Source organism: Suncus etruscus, chromosome 5, assembly GCF_024139225.1.
Source record: "Suncus etruscus isolate mSunEtr1 chromosome 5, mSunEtr1.pri.cur, whole genome shotgun sequence".
Lineage (NCBI taxonomy): Eukaryota > Metazoa > Chordata > Mammalia > Eulipotyphla > Soricidae > Suncus > Suncus etruscus.
The window spans coordinates 78,981,508-79,004,407 of record NC_064852.1 but is presented as its reverse complement, the minus strand read 5'-3'; the positions used below and the strand labels follow the sequence as shown (position 1 = coordinate 79,004,407).

Sequence of the window (22,900 nt, the reverse complement as noted above, 5' to 3'; positions counted from 1 at the left end):
GGAAAAGGTTTACTCAATTTTCAAACCCTCTTACACAGCTGAGTAGTTATAAAAACACCATAAACAGTCTGGTGGTGGATCTGAGCCAAGACTCTCTATGCCTTTTGCCTCCCCAAAACTTACACAGAGAACATAGGCTGACCAAGTTCTAGAAGACACCAGTTAACAGAGGGAAGTGCAACCAAGGAATAGGTTTGAGGGAGAGGGTCTTACCTTTGGGGAAGCAGCTTCTAGAGTGATTAGGAAGGGGAGCTTATGGCAAAAAAATGTAATATAAAAATTAAGTAGAAAAAGTTAATTTAAGGTCATGAAAATAAAAGATATTTACCATTATACACTGTCCCAAATCCCTTAATCACTCTTTAGAAACAAGAGATACATCATTAACATTTTTTTCAGATTATCATTTAAGAAGAATGGACAGTGAGAATTTCATAAATTCTAAGGATGTTGTTTGCTTGAATGATTGTCATCCAACCTTTGATTTCTCTTCATAAATTTTAAAAATTCAATTGATGCTAAAATTTTTAACTCAGGAAGTTCTTTGTTGACACTTAGAAATTAAGGATATATACTTTCCCAGCATGCATTTGAAACAATCATCCTCAATTAAATAAATGTTTATGTGTTAGGACATTAGAGAATATATCAAGGGTTCAGAATAGTGAATTGGAAGTGTATCACAAAATCACTATTGTATATTACATCAGAAACTGAAATGGGGAAGTGTAAAATGTGTGCATTCATTTGAGGCTTCTGGGAAATGGGTCAACAGGTAAAATGGATAAAAGGGAAAAAATCTACTACAAAGAGCAGACCAAAATTAATGATCAAAACTACTATGCATTGAGAATCTTCCCACATAATATAATTTTGAAGTGAGATTTTTATTTGAAGGGAAAATGTTGAAAACAACAATAGATATGATCATTACAATTATCTACCCACTTTCATAAAAGAGTTTGGTTAGGTATTTTAAGCATGTATCAGTGGGAACTAATATTATTTGCTAATGGAAGCATGTCCTAAAATAACTTGAGTTATTATAAATTCATATCATTTTAGAATTCAAACCTTTTAGAAGTAAAGCTTGACTCCTTATCTTTTGAATTATCAGCAGTAATCAGAAGGTTCCTCCACAAGGCAGTCTTTGACATCTCATCAGAAATATTGATCACAGATGGATCATCTCTATATAGGTTACCCAAAATAAAATCACAAACATTAAATGAGTAACAATTATCTATTATAGAAACTAAATATAGACCATCTTATGTAGAGTACTTTTGATCATTAAAACATTGAGAAGCAAGATAACTACCTCAACTATAATTATTATAATTCTATAAAAATTGAAAATCTAAATAAAATATTCTACTTGTAGAGAAACTGATTTTGGCTATAGTTTTCCTAATTCATTTCAAATGACATAGATGTTCATAGTTTCTTGCACCTAACAGTCTCAAAGCACAGAAAATTCTTTTCTACTCAGATTCCTCAATAAATCCCATTCAGAATTAAAATCAAGTAGATGGGCAAAAAAGCTCAACTACCAAACTCCTCATTCTTAAAATTTATGAGTTGTTCCTTCATCTTAAGTTACAATGCAGAGGTCTTCTAAATGTTCTGGAAAATGTAAGCAACCCTTGGGGATGTTTTCTTGGTCTTCTCTCTGCCTGTAATATCCTTTCTAAGAGCCAACAACTTCCTTTATTAAAATGTCAACATCTGATACTAGTCTTTGCTGATTATGCAAATTAAAATGCCAATTTCTATTTCTCATATTACCATCATTTTTTCTTCTTTTTGTTTTAATTTCCTTTTTCACTATTAGAAACACTATATGTGTATACATACATATATGTATATTCATATTGCTTTCTTATTTCTTATCTATCTACCCTTACCTCCATTCTTTTGAACATAAGCTTCATTTAGACAAGAATTCTTTGACAATTGTCCCCTCCTATTGTCTGGAGCCTGGCAGTAGGTGTGCAGCTAAATAAATATTTTGAACAAATGAAAGCAGTCTATATGCATATATGGCACCTATGTTTCAAAAGAATGGGGTGGATGATGGGAAGGCGCAGGTAGCCTGTAATATTGGAATTTATGCTATACTGGGGGATTTATTCAAATCTTAAAGTGGTACCTATTATAGGTAACATTCAGCTTATTCCAAAACATTTCCAGGGCTAAAAATATACTCAAACAGCAGCAGAGACAAATCACAGGCTGTCAAGAAAAGTTTCAAGTGAGAAAGCAATATAGTTACATATGAAAAACTCTGTTATAAAACAAATTGGGGGGGGCAAACCAATAGTCAAGGGGGTAGGGTGCTTGCTTTGCATGCAGCTGTCCCACGTTCAATCTTCGACACCCCACATGGTCCCATGAGCCTGCCAGGAATGACACCTAGGATACCAGATACAGGAATGATACCAGATCTAGGAGTAAGCCCTGAGAACCACCAGGGGTACCCCCGAAAAAAAGATTATGCTCTACAGAAATATTATCACTCATGTCACATGTTATTTGCAAGAAGATAACAACATCTTTTTGTTTTGTTTTTTGGGGGGCCACAGCCAGTGGTGCTCAGAGGTTAATCCTGACTCTGTTCAGAAATCGCTCCTGGGAAGCCGGCGATTGAACCTGGGTCGGTCCCGGGTTAGCAGCGTGCAAGGCAAATGCCCTAGCGCTGTGCTATCACTCCGGCTCCAACATCATCAATTTTTAAGAGCAAAACTATAAATCTGAACAAAAAGGTTAAAGCCTCCAATCCTGCACAATCTGGACCTGGGATTAAAGATAAATCATCTTTATCTCTTTAGTCTATCTAGCCTTTCTTTCATATGCAATGCAAATGTTTTGTAATATTGAGTGACAAAAAGCTTGTCACAAAAAGAAATTAGAAATTGCTGATAAAATAAAATTAAACTTAAAAAATACACTACTCTTTTTAGTCTTTAGTACATCAATGGAAGGTGTAAATCTCCAAACTGTAATATAGTAAGGGACATTTTAAAATTAATTTTTCTACAGAAGCTTTTGATAAGGATAAACACAAGAGGTTAGGTTTGTTTACAAGTTAATTTACTTAAAAAAATCTTAAAACATTGTTAAAGAAAAATCATTTATATTGTTCTCACTCTTAGGTCAGTTTTTAAATTCTGGAAATATCATTTTATAGTCACTCTGAAGACCCAGAAGATTCCTATTTTATTTTTAGCACCATAGCAAATTCCATTCTCAGAGGAAAAATTTTTTTCAAGTTTTAATCTATGATTTTACTGGCTTTACCTTAAAATATTAAATTAAAAGTCTTTTACAAATACTTTAACTACTTTAATTATATATGTGTGTATATATATAAAATTTTGGCAAAATACTTTCATATTTTTATGTCATACTTTTTATGAGCCACACACTGCAATACTCAGGGGTTACTCCTGGCTCTGACTCATGAATCACTCCTGGAAGGCTTGGGGGATCATATGGGATGTCAGAGATGGAACCCCAGTCAGCTGCATGCAAGGCAGCTATGGCCTTTTATCATACTTTAAGAATTTTTATTTTTTCTTTTTGGTTTTGGTCATCAAGCCAGTGGCACTCCTGGCTATGTGCTCAGAAATAGCTTTTGGCAAGCTCTGGAGACCATCTGGGATGCTAGGAATCGAACCCAGGTCTGTCCTGGGTCAGCCACATGCAAGGCAAATGCCCTACTGCTGTGTTATCTTTTTGGCCCTGAATTTTCTTTCTTTTACCATGTCTCTGTGCATAAAGATTAGTATATCTTAAATAACTATATATTTTCTAAAATTACCGACATATATGAATCCTTCAATTCGGGAAGTAGACAATTAAGGAAATGAATAATCCTTTTGGAAGTATCTTTCTTAGTAGTCTCCAGATCTCCAGATCTCCAAATTCAGATAAATCAGTTTATCACCTACACTCATTTATTAAAAGTTGAATCTTCAGCTGCTATTTACATGTATGTATATGTGTATGTATTTGTAAGTCACTCCCGGTGGGATGCAATTCAAACCATGATTCTTTTTTTGTTTTGTTCCCAGGAATTATTTCTGTCTGTGCTCAGATTACTCCTGACAGTGCTCAGGGGACTAGCTATAGTGCTGGAGATTGAACTCATTTGAGCCACATTTATGGCAAGCATCCTATCTATTGAACTATTTTTATGGCCCAAGTTTCTATTTTTTGCTAATCTAAAAAGAAGTTTTATTTTCATTATTAAAATGGAAAGAAAAGACTCTAACAACAGCTTCCTTCTCTTACTCATTTTAAACTACTTGGTCATAGTCTAAGAGTAATTAGTGACACAAATTTGTACTGGGATACATAACAACTGCTAGTCTAAGTTTTTTCTGCTCTATCCCAACTCCAAAAAAAAAAAAAACCTCTCGGGGCCAGAAAGATAGCATGGACATAAGGCGTTTACCTTGCAAGCAGAAGGACAGTGGTTCTAATTCAGGCATCTCATGTGGTCTCCCAAGCCTGCCAGAAGTGATTTCTGAGCATAGAGCCAGGAGTAATCCCTGAGCTCTGCTGGGTGTGACACCCACCAAAAACAAACAAACAAACAAAAAACAACTCTCTTCTTGAATCTTTGTAATGCTATTCTTAAATAAAATTGACAACATATACTATTAATCAAATTGCTGTGATTTTACATGTTTATCTTACCGATAATGCCCTTCCAATGGAAGCTGTACTGTACCCTCCTCTTCCATAGCTAGCATGCTTTGTTCTTCCTAGAAAGAAAAATATAAAATATATAAAGTGAACCTGATGAATCTCCACTTAACATTAAAGAAGAAACACAGATTAATGTTTCACTATCTCATTAACCTCAGGACCTTCCACTTTGTTTGCATTTATTAATGCTATCTAAGGTCCTTTCAATAAAACATCAGCTACCAAGAACATAAGTAATTAATGAGACTCTTATAGCACAAAGTAATCTAAATGCTAACAACAATCTCCTTCGCATCACTCAATGTAAAACATGGCTAATTTCTAAGCAAAAAATTAATCTAATTTTTACAAGGACAAAACTACATAGGTAATGTAATAGATTTCATTGTTATAAAGTTAAAATCACACATTCTCAATTGTTTATATTAAAATCATCTGAAGGGTTTATTTGTATTACAAGGAGTTGGGCTGGTGAGGAAGCACTAGAAGTACTGCATTTGCCTTGCACAAGGCTGAACTTGTTTCAAATCCCTTGCACCACATATAGTTCCCCAAGTACCTACAGGGGTCACTCCTGAACACAGAGCCAGGATTCCACCCCCAACTCAGCAAATTGCAAATAGTTGGATACACCTTTAGAGATATCTGATTCAATGAATCAGTGTAGAACTCCCTGATATAAGTCTGAGAACAGAAGATTCTTAATTTCCAGGTGATGCCAATTAACATGGGTTTGAGCATCACTACTTTAAGAATTTTGGGTTTGTCTTGGATTGGTATGGGGCCTTGGAGTTTATTCCTGGCTCTGTATTCAGGGATCGCTATTCAAGGGGCTCAGAGGACCAGATTGAATGCTAGAATTTGAATCCAGGTTGGTCACTTAAAGGCAAGCACCTTACCTTTTGTACTATTTCTCCAGCCCTGAACATTGCTAAGTTAGAGACTTGCAAAGAGAAAATGGTTCTTAGGCTCACTTCTACTAATGCTCAGAGACTATGCACTGCCAGGGATCAAGTGTAGTTCTCCTGCTTGTAAAACAAGAGTCCTAACCCTTTGAACTAACTTCCTAGCTCCTATTTTCTGGCCAACTGTGAATAAGATGTCATCAAATCAGGTAGAAAGATTTTACCTTAAAAAGTAAAAAGGGAAAATAAAAAAATGTAAAAAATGTAAGTGATTAAAGAAAGACATTTCCATACGTGCTTAGGTTATCTGAATGCAAAAAAAAAAAAAGGCTCAAGATTAATCTTAATAGTCAAAAATTGGGCCAAGGCTTTGAAACAATTTTGTTTTTCCCTCAGATGATTTTCCTCTTTTCTCTCAAATTGCTTTCAATAATTATTTTGCACTCTATGGCTTGTTAGCATGTGTGGGCTTTATACTAGTCATAATTCTATCCAAACAAAAACTCATCACCTCTAAAGATAGCATTTCTAAGCCATGCTTATCTAAAGAGAGGGGTGGCAGAGCAGCCGCTGCCTTCAGTGCCAGAAGGAAGCTGGGTGAGTCCTGAAGCCTGGGGATGGAGGGCCGGCTGCATCCCAGGTTGCACTGAGAGAAGCCAAAAACCGAGACTTTATGGGGAGGAGTAGTCGAATCAGACACTAACCGTCACGACAAACAAACCTAGTTTATCTCAGTCATAGAGAAAAGAGAAAACGGCCATAAAGCTAATTGGGCTTCATTACTGGAAAAGTTAGAAATATCTTAAGATGATTTCTATGTAGCACTTTATTTACCCAAAGTACAAAAAGAATATGCTGAGTTCTACACCATGTTAAAGATGTTCAAGGAATGAGGTTTGAATTTTACTCAAGAATATTTAAGGGTTTTAACACACTTGAATGAAGAAATATTACACTGTAATTTAAATATCATATTTTAATTTACATATCCAATGTGTTTTTATGCATATAATAAGTGAATTACAAGTAATATTATAATTATTAAAAGGCAAGAAAATCAGGGTTGTGTTGTGAGTCAGTTTTACATAGTTGGTACCCTGGCTTCAATCTTCAGCCACATACAAAATATTTAAAAACATAAAAATTGAAGTTTAAAAATTAATCTTTCAACAGTACTCATTTAGTGAATGCAGGCTGCATACTAAGCATTTAGTTAATAAGAATAATACCAAGTCTATTCATGAATCTTCTCAACAACTAAGTATTCAACATGATTGGCATGAGTCTTTTGGATCCTGGGAATACACTAATAACATTAATAATATAAATCTTACTCTCAGGAGATTACAATGATCTAATAAAAATGTATAGAAACATGGGGCTGGAGTAGTGGTGCAAGTGGTAAGGTGTCTGCTTTCCCACACTAACCTAGGATGGACTACAGCTTGATCCCAGATGCTCCCCTCAAGCCAGAAGTAACCGCTGAGCATCACTGGGTGTGGCCCAAAACAAAAAAAATGCATAGAAATAGGAAAACTAGTTTTACATGAAAGGAAGAAACTCTAGGTAGACAGAAATAAAAGTGGGCTAAAATAAATGTAGGGAAAAAATAAGTGATTCCATAACAAAGAAAATTTTGCCTCACTAGAGCCTAGTTGAATACATGTGGGAAATACAGGTAATTGTGTCATGAGTATGAATTTTACTTTGGAATACGTAAAAAGGACAACTTACATGTTATAATACATGGGAAGTATCCTACCTTTTAATGTAAAGTATTCTACCTGTTTAATGAAATAAACAGCTAACTTTACTATATACATTACTCAAGTAAAGCCTCAAATAGCTCAAACTATACATTTTAATAAGCTGAGAATCAACATTTACAAAGGTGCTTAGAGTATGAGACAAAATATTCATTAATTTTAAGATTCATAGATCATAAGAAATAGGAGGGTCTTTAAATGTCAATTTTAACCCCTTAATTTTATCCAAGAGGAAAACAACACTGATCAAACATAATGAGAGTCTGACCATTTACTTCCTCAATTGCTAGGATAATAATAGATAGTACTGGGTCCCAGAGTGATAGCACAGAAGTATGGCATTTGACTTATATGCTGCCAACCTGGGACAAACCCAGGTTCAATCCCTGGCATCCTATATGGTCCTGCGAGCCTGCCAAGGGTGATTTCTGAGCACAGAGCCAGAAGTAACCTGAGTGCTGCCAGGTAGAGTCCAAAACCAAAAAAAAAAAAACTATAAACATTACATAAAAACTATATATTACAGAATATTATATAAAATATTTATTTTATGCAATATTAAAATATAATATGTAGAGGCTGGAGTGGTAGTACAAAAGATAGGGTGTTTGTCTGGCATACTGCTGACCCAAGTTTGCTCATCCAAGATAGCATTTCATATATTCCCTCAAGCCACAGGAGTAATTCCTAAGTGTAGAGCCAAGGTTTGACCCAAAAACAAAACAAAAACTTATAACTTTATCATTTATAATATGTAGAAAATCCAGTGCATGAGAACATGTAGTACACAGAGAATTTTTGTAACTAAGTGGACAATATATGTTTTAAGCAGAATGGTTGATTCAACAATTAAAGACTTAATTAAATTATTATAAAATGTACAATTTTTATTAATTTTTAGCTTATAAAGTTGTAAAGTTTATAACATTTAGAGACTTTATTCTAGAGATAAAAGTTGTAGGCTTTTTTTAAGGAAAAATTTATTTTAAAATTTAATATCCATCAAAATCTCATGAAGGGCTTATTGACACAGATTTCTAACCTAGTTTCCAGAACTTTTATTTGATTCATTAGATTTGGACTAGGATTCAAGAATTTGCACATCTAATAAATTTTTCAGTGTTTATTGATACAACAGAAGTCCCAGAGCTATAGTTTGAATATCTCTGTTTGAAGAAAATAAGAATGCTTACTTCACTCTAAATTTTGATGAAAATAATATTTTTATGTATAATAGTCCATGCATTCCAAATTCAAAATCAATTCTGACCTTTTTTAGCAGTAAGAAATTATCTGTAATTTTTGTAATTGCACTTGTTTTTCAATTACCTTTGCATTTTCATAACCTTTCTCATGGTTCTATTTTAAATGCTTATAATTCCTACTTGTCTTCTTTCAATTTATTTCTATACCAAAGAGGTTAGGATGAACCACTATAAACTAAGATGTGTCAGCATCATGATTATTGCTCACAGTTGAATTTTCAGAAGTTATTTAACATTAATCATCTTCTTACACACCCAAGAGCAAACATTTTGCCAGGATTTTTATTTCAATGGAAACCCTTTTGTCAAAGGTGTACAATAAATGCCCTCAAGAATATTTAAGCAGGAAATAAGGAATGTTGATACTCTGAGCACATTTGGACATCCAGAATTTGATTCTGCAGTCTTCTCTTTACACAGAGCAATGTGCAAAATGTCAGGGTTCCAATATTCATTTCTATCCTGATTATAATCCTTTCTTTCTAAAAACTGAAGCATATGCACATGCATATGCATGAAGTACATGAAAATTTGGAACAGAAGCTCTGCGACCTTGGACTGGCCTGTGTAGCTATTTATTCTGCTTAACTCATTATTGAATTTTAAGGTCAAACTAATGTTTTCTCAATACCATAAGATCAAAAGTGGGCTACTGATAGGAAAAACCCTGGTGGATAAAGGTACAAGCTTGTAACTATCATCAAAGGATCAAGAGGTGAACCTACTTTAAATTCAAGTTGCAGAGAGTTGAGCCATTTCTGCTATTTGCTATTTATTTCAGATCACAATCAGAATTACTCAACTAATTTGAACAGTTGAGGAAATGCAACATTTCTAGAGAACTTATTCATGTTCCACTGTATTGTACAATTTTTTGTACAGCCGGGCCTTGCTCTAAGAAACTATAGTAAGTTGATCATATCTTCCAGCAGAGCTTGTGCCCTCAAGAAAAAGAGAAAATTTAAAATATGGATAGCCATGTCAACAATTAACTAAAAGTTATGCTTTAATCTCATCTCCTTAAATCTTCCTGCTCTCCAAATCAGTCATAATCTTTTAAGTAACACCAAGTTATAAAGTGAACATTTTTAGGCTTCATTTTCTCTTTTAAGTTATGAAATGAATTATCTTCCTGTGAGCTATCTAAAACTATATTTTAATGTTTAATATGAATTATTTGTTCAGTACATTACTATTTTATTTGTTTCACTCCAGATTGATAAACATGTGAAAATGCCACATATTAATTTATTTGAAATTTAAAGACTTGTAAACTTGCCTGATTAACTTATTAACTTATCAATATATTTACTCTTACTTTTTCTTAATATCATACATGAAAAATATTGCTGTAAGTTTAATTCAATAAAAACTTTTTTCTTTCCTTTCAGAAAACATTTTTTGATAAACCTGGATAAATTTAAATTACTGGAAAATATTTATTTAACATAAAATTTAAATTTCTGGAAAAATATTTATTTTTGTAATCAAAAAGATAGCATCTTCCAATACAGTAGGATGGCTCTATCATGCAAAGGGTAAACACATTTTAAAATAGACATATGGCACACCTACTGATAAGTCCATACATGCAGATTCTGTAAAGTACATGACCACTCCCAAATATTTTTCTTCACTTCATGAACATGTAAAAGGAAAACCTTTCATTTTCTTTGAATGATTAAAGAAAAATGATCAAGCTTAATGTATGACATATACATTTTAGTTTTTAATTTACAGAGTTCTAGAAGAACAGTAAATAATACAAGTTTTTAGAATTTCTATATCCTGGTATCTATGTTATTTGCATTTGCATTTAATGTCTACCTAACTCTTTAATATCTTTGTTTAATTGTATCTGAAATTAGAGTAATTCTTCTTTAAAGTTATAAAATTAATAAGAAATCTTAAAAATTATAGCTAAAGCATTAATTATTCTAAAAAGTCAATAATATATTAAATTTACAAAAACAATAATAAATATGATTTATTACATGGTGGTTTGAATACATATTAATATTACTAAAATGATTAATGTTGCTAAATCATCATATTATACCTACTATGATATTTAGTAAAGTGAAATTTTCATAAAGATTTAACATGCATCATCGTGATCAGTCTCTGAATGCCTACACCCATTGTCAGTAATGTAACACCATAGAAATCTAAATAAATTACAATTGACACGCATTATATAGTCATGCTGGTAGAAACATCTGAGCAGAAATCTAGTTGAATATCTCTTAATATCAGGGCATAATCTGCTTTTACCCAATGATTGAGTAAGATCTAAGTTCAGTGATATGGTTGTAAATAAATTACCCAGAATAGAGAGAAATATAACCATGATTTGAGAAAATAAACTATAAGTAGGAAAATGAATATATCAAAACTCATCTTGTAGAAAGGGAAACAAAAATTATACTGCAAAATCTCATCAAATATTTTCTTCACTACTTATAATTTTTATTAAAGTAGAAATTTTTCTTATGGTGCATGGACTATGGTTTTCTTGTGGTTTAAAGACCTGTCATTCTTAATGATGTACTTGCCACTTTTTTCACTTATAGTCACTGTGCTTATACACTAAAACTATGAACAATAGACATTAAAATAGAGCCAGATTTAAACACAAACTCAAAAAATACTTAAAATTGTTTAACAGAGGAAACAATAGGATAAATTAGTAACATATAAAATGCTCAGTTTCACAAATGATAGTTACTAATCTTAAATCATTTTGAAAGTAAATAAGATTAATATGTTTTCCTCTAAAGCATTTCACCTCTTTCAATAACTAACTTTATCTTATTAGAATTAGAATAGTATACTTAAAACTTCACTGTCTATAGAATTATCAACAAAAATGGCCTCTTCCCCTTATATTGTCAATTAAAAAGCAAGCATTGCATGACTATAACATAAAAATTGTCAATTATCAGCAAATTTTTGTCATGCACCGTGAAGAAATTTTTAAAACATTTTGTAGTGGAGATGATAATAAAGTATAAAGTATCTACACATTTTTATAGGCTTTACTTTTTATATAAAATCTGTGTTCTTTCTAAATTACAGTTCTAAATATGTTACTTTAAACTTTAATTTTTCAAACTAGTCTTCATATGAATGTTAGTGATAAATGGCCAATGATAAATATAATTTAGTTTCATAAAATATGATTAATGTGCAAATATTCTTTCACATTTTTCTTTATAGATAAGCATTTTACTCTAACTTACTTCTTTTTCAGCATCTTCTAGTTTTTTTTTCTTACTTTCAGGCATTAAGTCATCCAACCAGCTGAGTTCTCGTTTGGTAAACAAAAAGTCCATCAACTTTCTTACGAATACTAAAGCCAATACCTGCAGAAAATAATAGAATAAAATAAAAAAAAAACAAAACAGGGGAAAGTGTAAATAGAAACTGAAGACTGCTTGTTTTAAGAAACAAGCTAATTTCAATTAAAGCTGATTTTAAAATGAAATTTGAAGATACTGATAACACATATATAAATACACATTTGTATATAAAATATATTCACTGTAATCTTGATTCCTTCATTTATTTTTTGGGGGTGGTTTTTGGGTCACACCCGGCAGTGCTCAGGGGTTACTCCTGGCTCCATGCTCAGAAATTGCTCCTGGCAGGCATGGGGGACCATATGGGACGCCGGGATTCAAACGGATGACCTGCATTGAAAGGCAAACGCCTTATCTCCGTGCTATCTCTCCGGCCCCTCAGTTAATTTTCTTATAAAGTGTCCAATAAATTATTTTGTTTTGTTTTTGCTTAACTTCATTTTTGGTTCACACCCAGCACTGCTCAGCAATCAGTTACTCCTGGATCTGCATATAGGGATCACGTTGGATCGGAGTTGGGTTCCAGAGAGTGAACTTGGGTCAGCTATGTACAAAGCAAGTTCCCTGCAAAACGTACTGTATCTGGCATGTTTTTGCCCATTATAAGAGTTGTTTAAAGAAGCTATGAAAAAAAAACCTGTAGGCCAAATTTGACCTTTTCTTGAATAGATGTAGTTAATAATTGTAGTATTTTAATAATTTAATCATTCTATTTTATGCTGTTAATAGATATAATTTATTTGTAGACATTCAAGTTCATTATATTTATAAATACTCAAAATATCTGAAATATTTATAATTACTTTTGTTTGGGGGTCACACCTGGAGGTGCTCAAGTCTCATGCCTGGTGGGCTTGAGAGACCATAAGGGATTCCTGGGATCAAAACAGGGTTGGTAGCAGGCAAGGCAAAAGCCCTACCCATTATTCTAGCTCTAAAATTTAATTTTTAAAAATCTCTTTTCTTTCCCTAATTACTATTAGGACTTTGATGATAAATTTTGGAAGTTTAACTGTTTCTAACCAGTTTCCAATCACCATCAATATTCATAATAATAAAAAAGGAACTAATGAGTCAGTAAAATTCATGTATAATCTCCATCCCTCTTACTATCTAGTTTTAGTGACTAAGATTTATACCAGATTTTCCATCATTTTTCCAAATGTTGATTGCTCCAACTTTAGTTTATATGTTCCCAAAGGAAGCAAATTGAAAAAGGAAAAAGAACAACCAGCTTAGAAGTTTCATACCATCATGGGGAAGACAATAGCAGCTCGTGAAACTTTTATTATCCACAAAAGACCTAGGCAGCTCATTTGAATAACTGTGAAGAGGTGAACTTTTCGAAGTGGTACATGCCTTAGATATATAAAATCTGGTTGATGTTTTGCAGGCATCCAGAAGAGCTTTATTCTATCAAACAACTAAAAGATAAACGAATTAAGTTGTATTAATCTAGACAAAAAGAAGAAGACAACTAAATGCTTAAAATTGTCCAAAACATAACACATCTGGATTATGCTTAAGTTAATACCTAGGCATCAGGATAATGGCATTACTATATAACTGAAATTCAAAGATTTCTATTTCTTTCTCATATTTTCTTGCAGGCATTATAACCCAGAATGTCTTAAAAATATATAAAGCCAAGCCTCATATTACTGTTGCTAAGGAGATTCTTTGGAGATTGTAGTAGGGTAGTAGGGTAGCACAGCTACCCCTATTCCCTTCAAGGAAGAAAGTCTCTATTTGGGAAAGGTCTGTTCTCTTCCTGAAAGAGACACATAAAGAAGTGAGATAGAAAAGAACGAGTAGAATCAATCCTGACAATCAATGGCTCAAGATACTTGGCAGTTAGGTTGCTTTCACATATGGGATAACATAACTTTAAAAAACAAAACTCTCCTCTTTTTCTTTTCAATTGTCACACCTCATTCAATTCCTTTGTGTCCCTCTTAAGCAGCAGAGTTTACAATTCTTTGGGCTCCCATCCTCTTTTCTCTAGGATATTTCATTAGTATCCTGATTTCCATTTTCCAGTATTTGTTACAGACCTTAAGCCTGCATCCCTAATTCAATTTTCTTCTGAGCTCCAGTCTAGATCTATAACCAGGTGCAGAGAAGGATGTTTGACCCTTTGACCTTTGATTATTCTGTTTTGGTCTTACGAGAACGATACTTTTCAAGATTTGGGCTGCTGACTTTATAAATAGAAACATTTTTATTAATATTCTCCGGAGAAAAATGTGTTAAATAAATTGAATTTCTTGATCAATTTTCCGTTCTGCCTTGTCAAAATTATTCACATATTTTAAAATATAATTTATTAAAATATTTTTATTTAAAACATTTTATTTAAATCAAAATTTTAGCATAAAGAGCACAGTTATTTTGGGCTATTAGTTTATGGTTGTAGATTTAAATTTGAGAACACTATTATCAAGAAAATAAAAAAAACTTTTGTTTTTGAGCCATACCAAACATGGTCAGGATTTGTTCCTGACTCTATGAGCTTAGGGATGACTCCTGGCACACTTAGGAACCATATAATATACCAGGGATCAAACTCAGGACAATCAGGTGCAAAGAAAAGGCCTTACCTGCTATATTATCCCTTTAGCCCACAAACAAAGAAGTTTATTAATTCAAATTTTGTAATTTAATATGACCATATTTTAATCTAAGTATAATTCTCTTGTGTTTGCACAAAATTTAAATGATATTTACTTAAATATAATAACATTCCAATAATATTTACTCTAGAAAATTCTTATGCCTGTTATTTAAATTTTATTTTTATTTTGTTTGGTTTTTGGGCCACACTCGGTGGTGCTCAGGGGTTACACCTGGCTCTCTGCTCAGAAATAGCTCCTGGCAGGCACATATAGGATGCCAGGAGATGAAACACCATTGGCCCTGGGTCTGCCGCTTGCAAGGCAAACGTCCTACCACTGTGCAATCTCTATGGCCCCCTGTTAGTTTTATTTTATGTAGATGATTTTGTGTAAATTCTTTGAGATTCAATTTTGAAGTTTTCAATGTCTTCAACACAAAATGATATCGCTAGGAATGTAGCTCAGTATAGAACACATGCTTTGCATGGGTGAGAAAATGGTTCAACATCACACACCAGCAAATAATTATTAAGAAAATTATGATTTTATTTATTTTCATGCCACTCAATTTCATAACTATAAACCATTTTAAAGTAGCAATATTAGATTTTAGTTCTTGATAATGTATGAGAAAATTATAAGTTATAATTTTATTTATGATTCTTATCAAATTGTGAAAGTTTTCTCTAACTTGCACAAATACCAGTGAACTCAAATGTTACAGTATAAACATCCTGTTTGATCAACACCCACTTTTGAATGTAAAAGGAATTTTAAACTCAATATAAACACATATTTCTTCTGCATTCCTTGTCTTTTTCAATAATTCATCTAAGCAAATATCAAACTTAGTAACGTAATTTATCTGGTTTTGATTTATTTATTTATTAGGTCATTAAACCTTTCACAAAATATTTATTGAAAATCTCCTATGCATAATGATAAGTATTCTTTCCCCTAATTCTTCCCTATATTTCCACAAATATTTCAGGAAGTATATCTACTTTTGTCTCCAAAATATTTTTTTTGCATTGCATGTTACTAAAAGAAAACATATATATGAAAGAGATGGGAAGAGAACAGAAGTAAAGTAAATTCTCTGGCTTATAAAATACTAGTTTCAACAGAAGTACTTTTTTCAAGCTATCATTTCTCCATTGGTAGAGCTATTTAATTGCATAAGTGTACTTCAGTGTGTGGGCGCTTCACTTCTTATTGACTAAATGGCACCTTTGCTTTGCTTTGAATTCCAAAAGCATTAGAATAAATATAATGTGACTGTATATATCAGTACAGAAACAGTGTACAAAGAACACTGTGATCTGTTTTTTTCTGTCATGTTGCACAGTGAGAAATCTAGATAATAAGTTTCTTAATATTGTCAAACAGCCATGTAATATATGTGTTCCTTCAATATATAAATAAAAGATTAACCTGCTCCTTGAATTCTTACTATTCCATATATTTGCATTTGGCATTTTTCTTATCCTAATGTCAATATTCCATTCCCCAGCCCTATTTACCCCCACCCTGATTATGCTTCCCGTTTTATTTGTGCTATTTAAAGCTCATTATCCTATTTCTTATGGGCCTATAATAATGTTTTCTTCAATTTTCATTTGAAAGATTCACACCCCAAATAATTGCAAAATTTGACATTCTTGTTTAATTCTAAACCTCATGGATATAAAATCATGTGAGTGGATTAGGGGAAAAAATCTGTTGAAACCTATCAAAATGATTTTACTTTGTTTCTTAAACTTCTGCTGCTGTATTTATGTGAGCCTGGGGCCTAATAATAAATACTTTTCACTTACGGATGAAATTAGTACTCGTGGAACTTTTGCCAACGGCAAACAACAACAACAACAAAAATCCCAGCAAAACAAATAAACAAACCCTCTTCAGTTCTCTTTCCTATATCTCTCACCAAACTATTTTAAAACACATTTCATATATGAAATTATAAATGAGCATATAAAATATAATTTGACTTCAATTAAGATGCATAACACTTATCAAGACTCCTTTCAGACTAATTTTACCCCATGTTAGGATGAATAAAGTCATCCTATCTACTTTGCATGTTGCTGATCTTATGAAAGCTTTCTTTTGAAACCATGCCTCTGCTCTGGTCTAGCAATGTCAAGATCTAAGTGCTTTCTTATCTGGCTATTCATTCAGGAAGAGTTCTTACTTTATCTGTCCTTTGGAGTTTAGTTGAGTTACTCCATAGTATTGCTGCTTGAGCATAAAATTTTTTACCAGCCTTCCTGCTTGAACTTTAAATTGTCATTAGTCCTTCACATAAGGGTGACCCATAAAATCTCTAAGCTCTCTCTCTCTCCCCCTCTCTCTCTTTCTCTCTCTTTCTTCCCCCCTCTCTCTCTCTCTTTGTCTCTGCCTTAACTTCCCTATGTGGCCTCACAAGATTTTATTTCCATTGGGGAAGGTAATAATCTGTATTTCAATGTCCTTTGTGATCTGTTTACCACAGTTTACCATTCAGCAGTCTGTACTCCAGTTCAAATATCAATTTGATAAGTTAATAATACCTAAGTGACTTTTTATGTTTATGTATATTTCTTTTAAAAGATGTGTTTAAATAGATATGTATATATCTATGAACTGAACTATTTTATATTTTTTAGAAAAAGCGGCAACTTATACTTCTTCTTCCTTCTTTGTCTTTTTCTTTCTTTTTATTTTTCCTTCCTTCCTACCCTCCTTCCCTCTTTTCTTCCCTCCCTCCTTCCTTCCTTCCTTCCTTCCTTCCTTCCTTCCTTCCTTCCTTCCTTCCTTCCTTCCTTCCTTCCTTCCTTCCTTCCTTCCTTTCTTCCTTCCTTCCTTCCTTCCTTCCTTCCTTCCTTCCTTCCTTCCTTCCTTCCTTCCTTTCTTCCTTCCTTCCTTCCTTCTTTCTTCCTTTCTTTCTTTTAGTTTTTGGTTGACTCTCAGTGATGACCAGAGGCGACACCTATCTCTGATGGTGCTTGGGGAACCATATGAGGATCAAACCCCAGACCAGGTGCATGCAATGCAAGCACCTTGCCAACTGTTCTATCTCTCCAGCTCCATATATTTCCCTTTTATACAGCAACAATGAATAACTCTCAAGAAGACCTTCTCAAGAAAGGGGAAATTTTGGATACACATAAAAACGCGAAACTATAAACAGTATTTTTCAAAAGTTCATTCAAGAAGGAATATGCATTAGTTTCCTAGCACTGCCATAACAAATTACCACAAGTTGGTAGTTTAAAGCAGTAGAAAATTTATTGTCTGTTAGCTCTGGATGCTAGATGTCTGAAATCAAGGTGTTAACAAAGTCATTTTCCCTCTAAAGTCTCTAGGGAAGAAATGTTACATGATAGGCCAGCTCCAGGTAACTTTTAAAGTCTAGTCTTTATTTGCATCATCATGTGGTTCTCTTCTTGTATACATATACCTCTCACTGGACTTAGAACTCATTCTAAATATAAGCTAAGCATATTTTGAGATAATTTTATCTGCAAAGATTATTTCAAAATTATTTCCTATTCTGAGATTTCAGGTAAACATAAATTTGGAGGATATTAGGCAACCCAACACAGTATCAGAAGCATGAATAATTTGACAAAAGCCCCAATAGATGATTATAATGTACTTCTTGAGGTTTTAAAATGATATCTTTGAGAGGTAGACTTTATTTCCGTCCTCTAGTGTGTATGCTGGATATAATGACTCACCTCTAGGAGAAGTATTGGTGTTGATTTTGTAGATCAAGTTAAAAAAACACAAGGACTTCCTTTCACTCCCTCTCCTATTGATTATTAGGATAAAAATTAGCTTCCAGGTCATGGAACATCCCATGTGGCAAAAACCTGAGGTTTCCTACCAAGAGCTAGGGAGGAAGCAATGTCTGTTGCCCATAGCTGCACAAGAACCCATTCTACACATGCATCTTACAGCCTGATCCATGCTTTCTGTCATAGGACAATTTTATCCTATGATATTGTCCTATGACATTGACCCTAGCCTTCTAGTGGCCACAAATGTCATCTTGAGCCAGGGTTAGCGGGCTAATCTGAAAGTTCATGGCTCACAGAATTTTGAGATTTAAAAAAAATGTTTCAAGTGACTTCATTTTACAATAATTTATTATGCAGCAACAATTTACTTATTTACTTAACTTAAGCTATACAAGATTAAGCCAGAAGGCCTGGTTCAAATCCCAACTTAATATTCTTTATGTGTGTGACATTTGTTAGTTAATAAGGTTTCCCTATACTTTGATTACTTTATCTATGCCTTCATTTCATTTTCAAGTTATTCTGTCATACAATCATATCAAACAGCAAATATTATTATTGGTTTTTATATCTCCACCTTCCTTTGAAATCTAGCTCATTCTCACAAGTTAATAAACTTATTATAGGTAAATCAATTTTCTCTACTCTTTTATTTTGTTTTATGTTATGAGTTTGTTGCCATTATTATTATTATTATCAATTATTAATTTTAAATAAATGTACTACAGCTTAATTACAGATACTAAACAAGTGGGTTCCCAAGTATTACACTGAGTATCCCTAAGCATAGTTTGTTTCTCTTTTTTTTCTTTTAATATATACAGGATTATAGCAACTGAAGTGAACCTTCTTTACTTTTATAAATCTGACCACTTTGAAGACATTTATGATGTTATTTTTGTAGCTATCACATGACTGTATCAGTGAGCTGTAAGGGAACTTATTACAGATATGCTTGTTTTACTATGTAAATGATTTACCTGAATTCCCTTTAGTGATGAAGCACCCATATAAAGAAATACTCCATATAGCACTGGCATGGGGATAAACTGTAAAGAAACAAAGGATGAAAGATGCATGTTTAAATTTTGTTTTACAATGGCAAGATATTTAAAGGTAAGAAAAGGACTTTACATTTTATTATTATTTTAAAAATTGCTTTATTTATTGATTGATCAATTGATTAATTGTTTATTGGGCCAAACCTGGCAGGATTCAGCGGTTACCTGTGGCTCTGCACTCAGAGATCGCTCCTGGCAGGCTTAGGGAACCATATAGGATGCCATGAATTGAACCAGGTCCCTCCCCAGGTTGGCGGCATGCAAGGCAAATTCCCTACTGTTGTCTGTGCTATCTCTTCAGCCCCAAAGAATTAACAGTTTAAATTCTTGCATTATACCTGGTATTTGTAAACCTATTAGTCCACTTTCCTCTTTTAATTGAAATAGTCCAATGACAGCCTACAATTAATTACATAAGAGAAATTAATTCTGCATGTCCATAATGTTAATTATAAATGCAAGTAAACTTATAAAAATGATTAAATAATTCAATGAATAAATTCTAAGTAATTTAAAATATAACCTCAATATTATATTTAGATGTTATGCACATTTTGATTTTAGTTGTTACTAACTTGACTTACACTTGAAAATATAACTAAAATACCCCTGGAAACAGCGCCAAAATTATATAAAATATAATTACTTTTACTGAAAAGTACAAGAGAAAAAAAATCTCTACTAAATTTCTTCTTAAACTAAATGTATACAATGATGATATTCATGTAGTAGTTTTGTAAAATATTTCAACTACAAAACTGAGTATGTGGTTATGACCTTACATCAAATAATACCAATCACCAACATATCTGTCCACTGATTAAGAAAAGATCTATATAATTTTATATAGAACTGCACAATGACTTTTCCATTGTATTGCCACTTCACATTTTGATTACCATTTTAAAATTAGAAGACTAGGGGCTTAAGTAATAGCACAGCAGTAGGGCATTTACCTTGCATGCTGCCAACCCGAGACAGACCTGGTTTCGATTCTTGGCTATATAGCCCCTGAGCCTGCCAAAAGCAATTTCTGAGTGCAGAGCCTGGAGTAACCCCTGAGCACTGTCAGGTGTGGCCTACCCCCAAATTCATTAAAAAATAAAGTTAGGGGACTATTTTACACACCAAAATTTAATTTGTGAAACTAACTTATAAATTTAAGGATTATATAACATAGCACATAATTTCCCTTTGTTGAAAGATTATATTAATATGGATAATAAATTCACTTACCACATGCCATACTATATTTGCAAATAGATGGTTTATATTCAAATTAATTAAAAATAAAATTTCTGAAGCAATATGTCTCAAATTCATAAAGGCAGATATTATTACCTTTAGAATACTGGTCATAAAGACTGAAGAACCCATAAGAATAAAAATCATAAGGCCAGTAACTCTTTGCTCCCGAATGCCAAGAAATTTGGGTTGTTCTCCTGGTGCTGAGCATTCTGATTCCAGTTTCAGGCTGTTGACATGAGTGATGGAGAGAACTGTGGCAGCCACAAACCATGGCAAGCCCATAATGGAGCATACACCAAGCATGACTGCAACCATCAATAGATCCAGATGGTACCCACAACCTTTCTGTTGAGAAATAAAAGAGGATTCTCACAGGCCATGAATTGAGCATAGAGATCATGACACCACTGAGGAACAATAATAATAGAGAGAAGTACTATCATCAATATCTACAACTCATTCTAATGTGCAAAAATAAATTAGATACAAAGGTAATAGTCTCAAAATATATAATCCACTTAAGAAAAGTTGTGAGATTTTGTACAATTATGATTTTAGTGACTTTTGTGTCATTTAGTAGGTTTCATACAATTCTGGCTAATATAATTTAAGTTTCCACTCTATATGTCATATAATTTCTTGATGAGCAAGTTAATCACAATGTCTGTTTGTACTATTTATTTATTTACTAAATTTATTAATATAAAAATGACTTATAAGCAACCTTATTTTATGCATCTACTGAGAAAACAAGTAAAGACTGTCAACAACAGGGTTAAAAATGGGTTATTGTGGATAGAAAACAATTCTAGGCCTACAAAAGGCGGTACTCATATCCAAATTACTAAAGATATATTTTTCTTAAATATCAAATTTCCAACTTCCCTCTTTTTTTGTTTGTTTGTTTGTTTTTTTTGGGGGGGGGCACACCCAGCAATGCTCAGGGCTTTTCTGACTCATTTTATTCAGATACTATTATGTAAGCACTACTCTTAATGATGTTTTTAAGCACATACAATTTCAATACCATAGCTAGCACTCTAGAATATCTGCTTCTCCTCAGCAATGTCTGAAGCACCCTTTTTCCCTCACTTCATAGCAGGAAAGCTCAGTTCTATAAATAAAATCTCCAGATCTCATGCCTTTGGCTCTTTTTGTTCCCATAACTAGTTCTTTATTCTCATATATGAAGGCATCTTTTTTAATGTAGAAATAGTGCAAACTATAACATAAATATTAATAAATCTAAATTCCTGACACTAAATTGTTTCTTTTCTTTTTAGGGACACACCCAGAGGTACTCAGGGATGTCTCTTGGTACTGTGCTTAAAAATCACTCCTGGTGGGCTCAGAGAACCATATGGGATGTCAGGGCTCGAACCTATGTCAGCTGCTTATATTATCTCTCCAACTCCCCCAAATACTAAATTGTAAGTCAATGTAAGTTGATTTTTTCTAAAATGGTATCCTATTAAGCAGTTATATAAAATTAAAAATAATAGTATGAATCACTTTATGCTAAAACATTTAAAATTTTACATGAAATAGACAAATGAACATATATGCACTTTAGCTAAAGTAAATAGATAGTTTAAAACTCTGAATAGGCCTATAAAAGCTATACTAATTTCTATCATTATATCACACTGCCCTGTTCTCATTTGCCTCACTTTCAGTAGTAGAAAAACCTAGTTTCTCAAAATCATTACTCTGTTGTCTTCTGCCTCCTCTTCAGTGCTTTCTAGGACCAGGCTAGAAATGTGAAATAGGAAAATAGGGATCAGGGGCCACTCTAAGATATGAGGAACAGAAAACCACTCTCTTCAATAAGATTATGAGCTAATTTCTCAGAGGAGTAAGACTGAAGATGGGGAAAAGTAGCAAACATTTCCTTGCTCCTATACCCATAGCAACAAAGTAGAAAGGCCTTAGAGGTAGTAAAGGGCTTCCACAATGACTACTTCATGTAAAGTATTGTAATCACAGGGACTGGAGACAGTTGGCTTGGAATCAAGGCTAGCTGCAATTAAGTCTGGAAAAAAAGACTTACATCTTTGCATTCGAAAAAATTATTGGAGATTCACTCAAGAGACTCTGGGTTAGACTGGTGTGAGCATTAATTTTTTTAATCCCTTATAAAATAAGTCTTGTATGCAATAAGCACCAACAAATGT

General features: G+C 33.0%; 1 protein-coding gene across 1 annotated transcript in view; it reads right to left on the bottom strand.

Annotated features, from left to right (window-relative positions):
* The window catches only part of SLC4A10 (solute carrier family 4 member 10), a 337,987-nt gene that overhangs the window by 5,599 nt on the left and 309,488 nt on the right, over positions 1 to 22,900 (bottom strand). Inside the window, 6 exon segments of the mRNA XM_049773345.1 lie at positions 1,075 to 1,191; positions 4,705 to 4,772; positions 11,895 to 12,017; positions 13,265 to 13,438; positions 19,398 to 19,466; positions 20,820 to 21,071. Coding sequence (XP_049629302.1) covers positions 1,075 to 1,191; positions 4,705 to 4,772; positions 11,895 to 12,017; positions 13,265 to 13,438; positions 19,398 to 19,466; positions 20,820 to 21,071 — 803 coding nt within the window.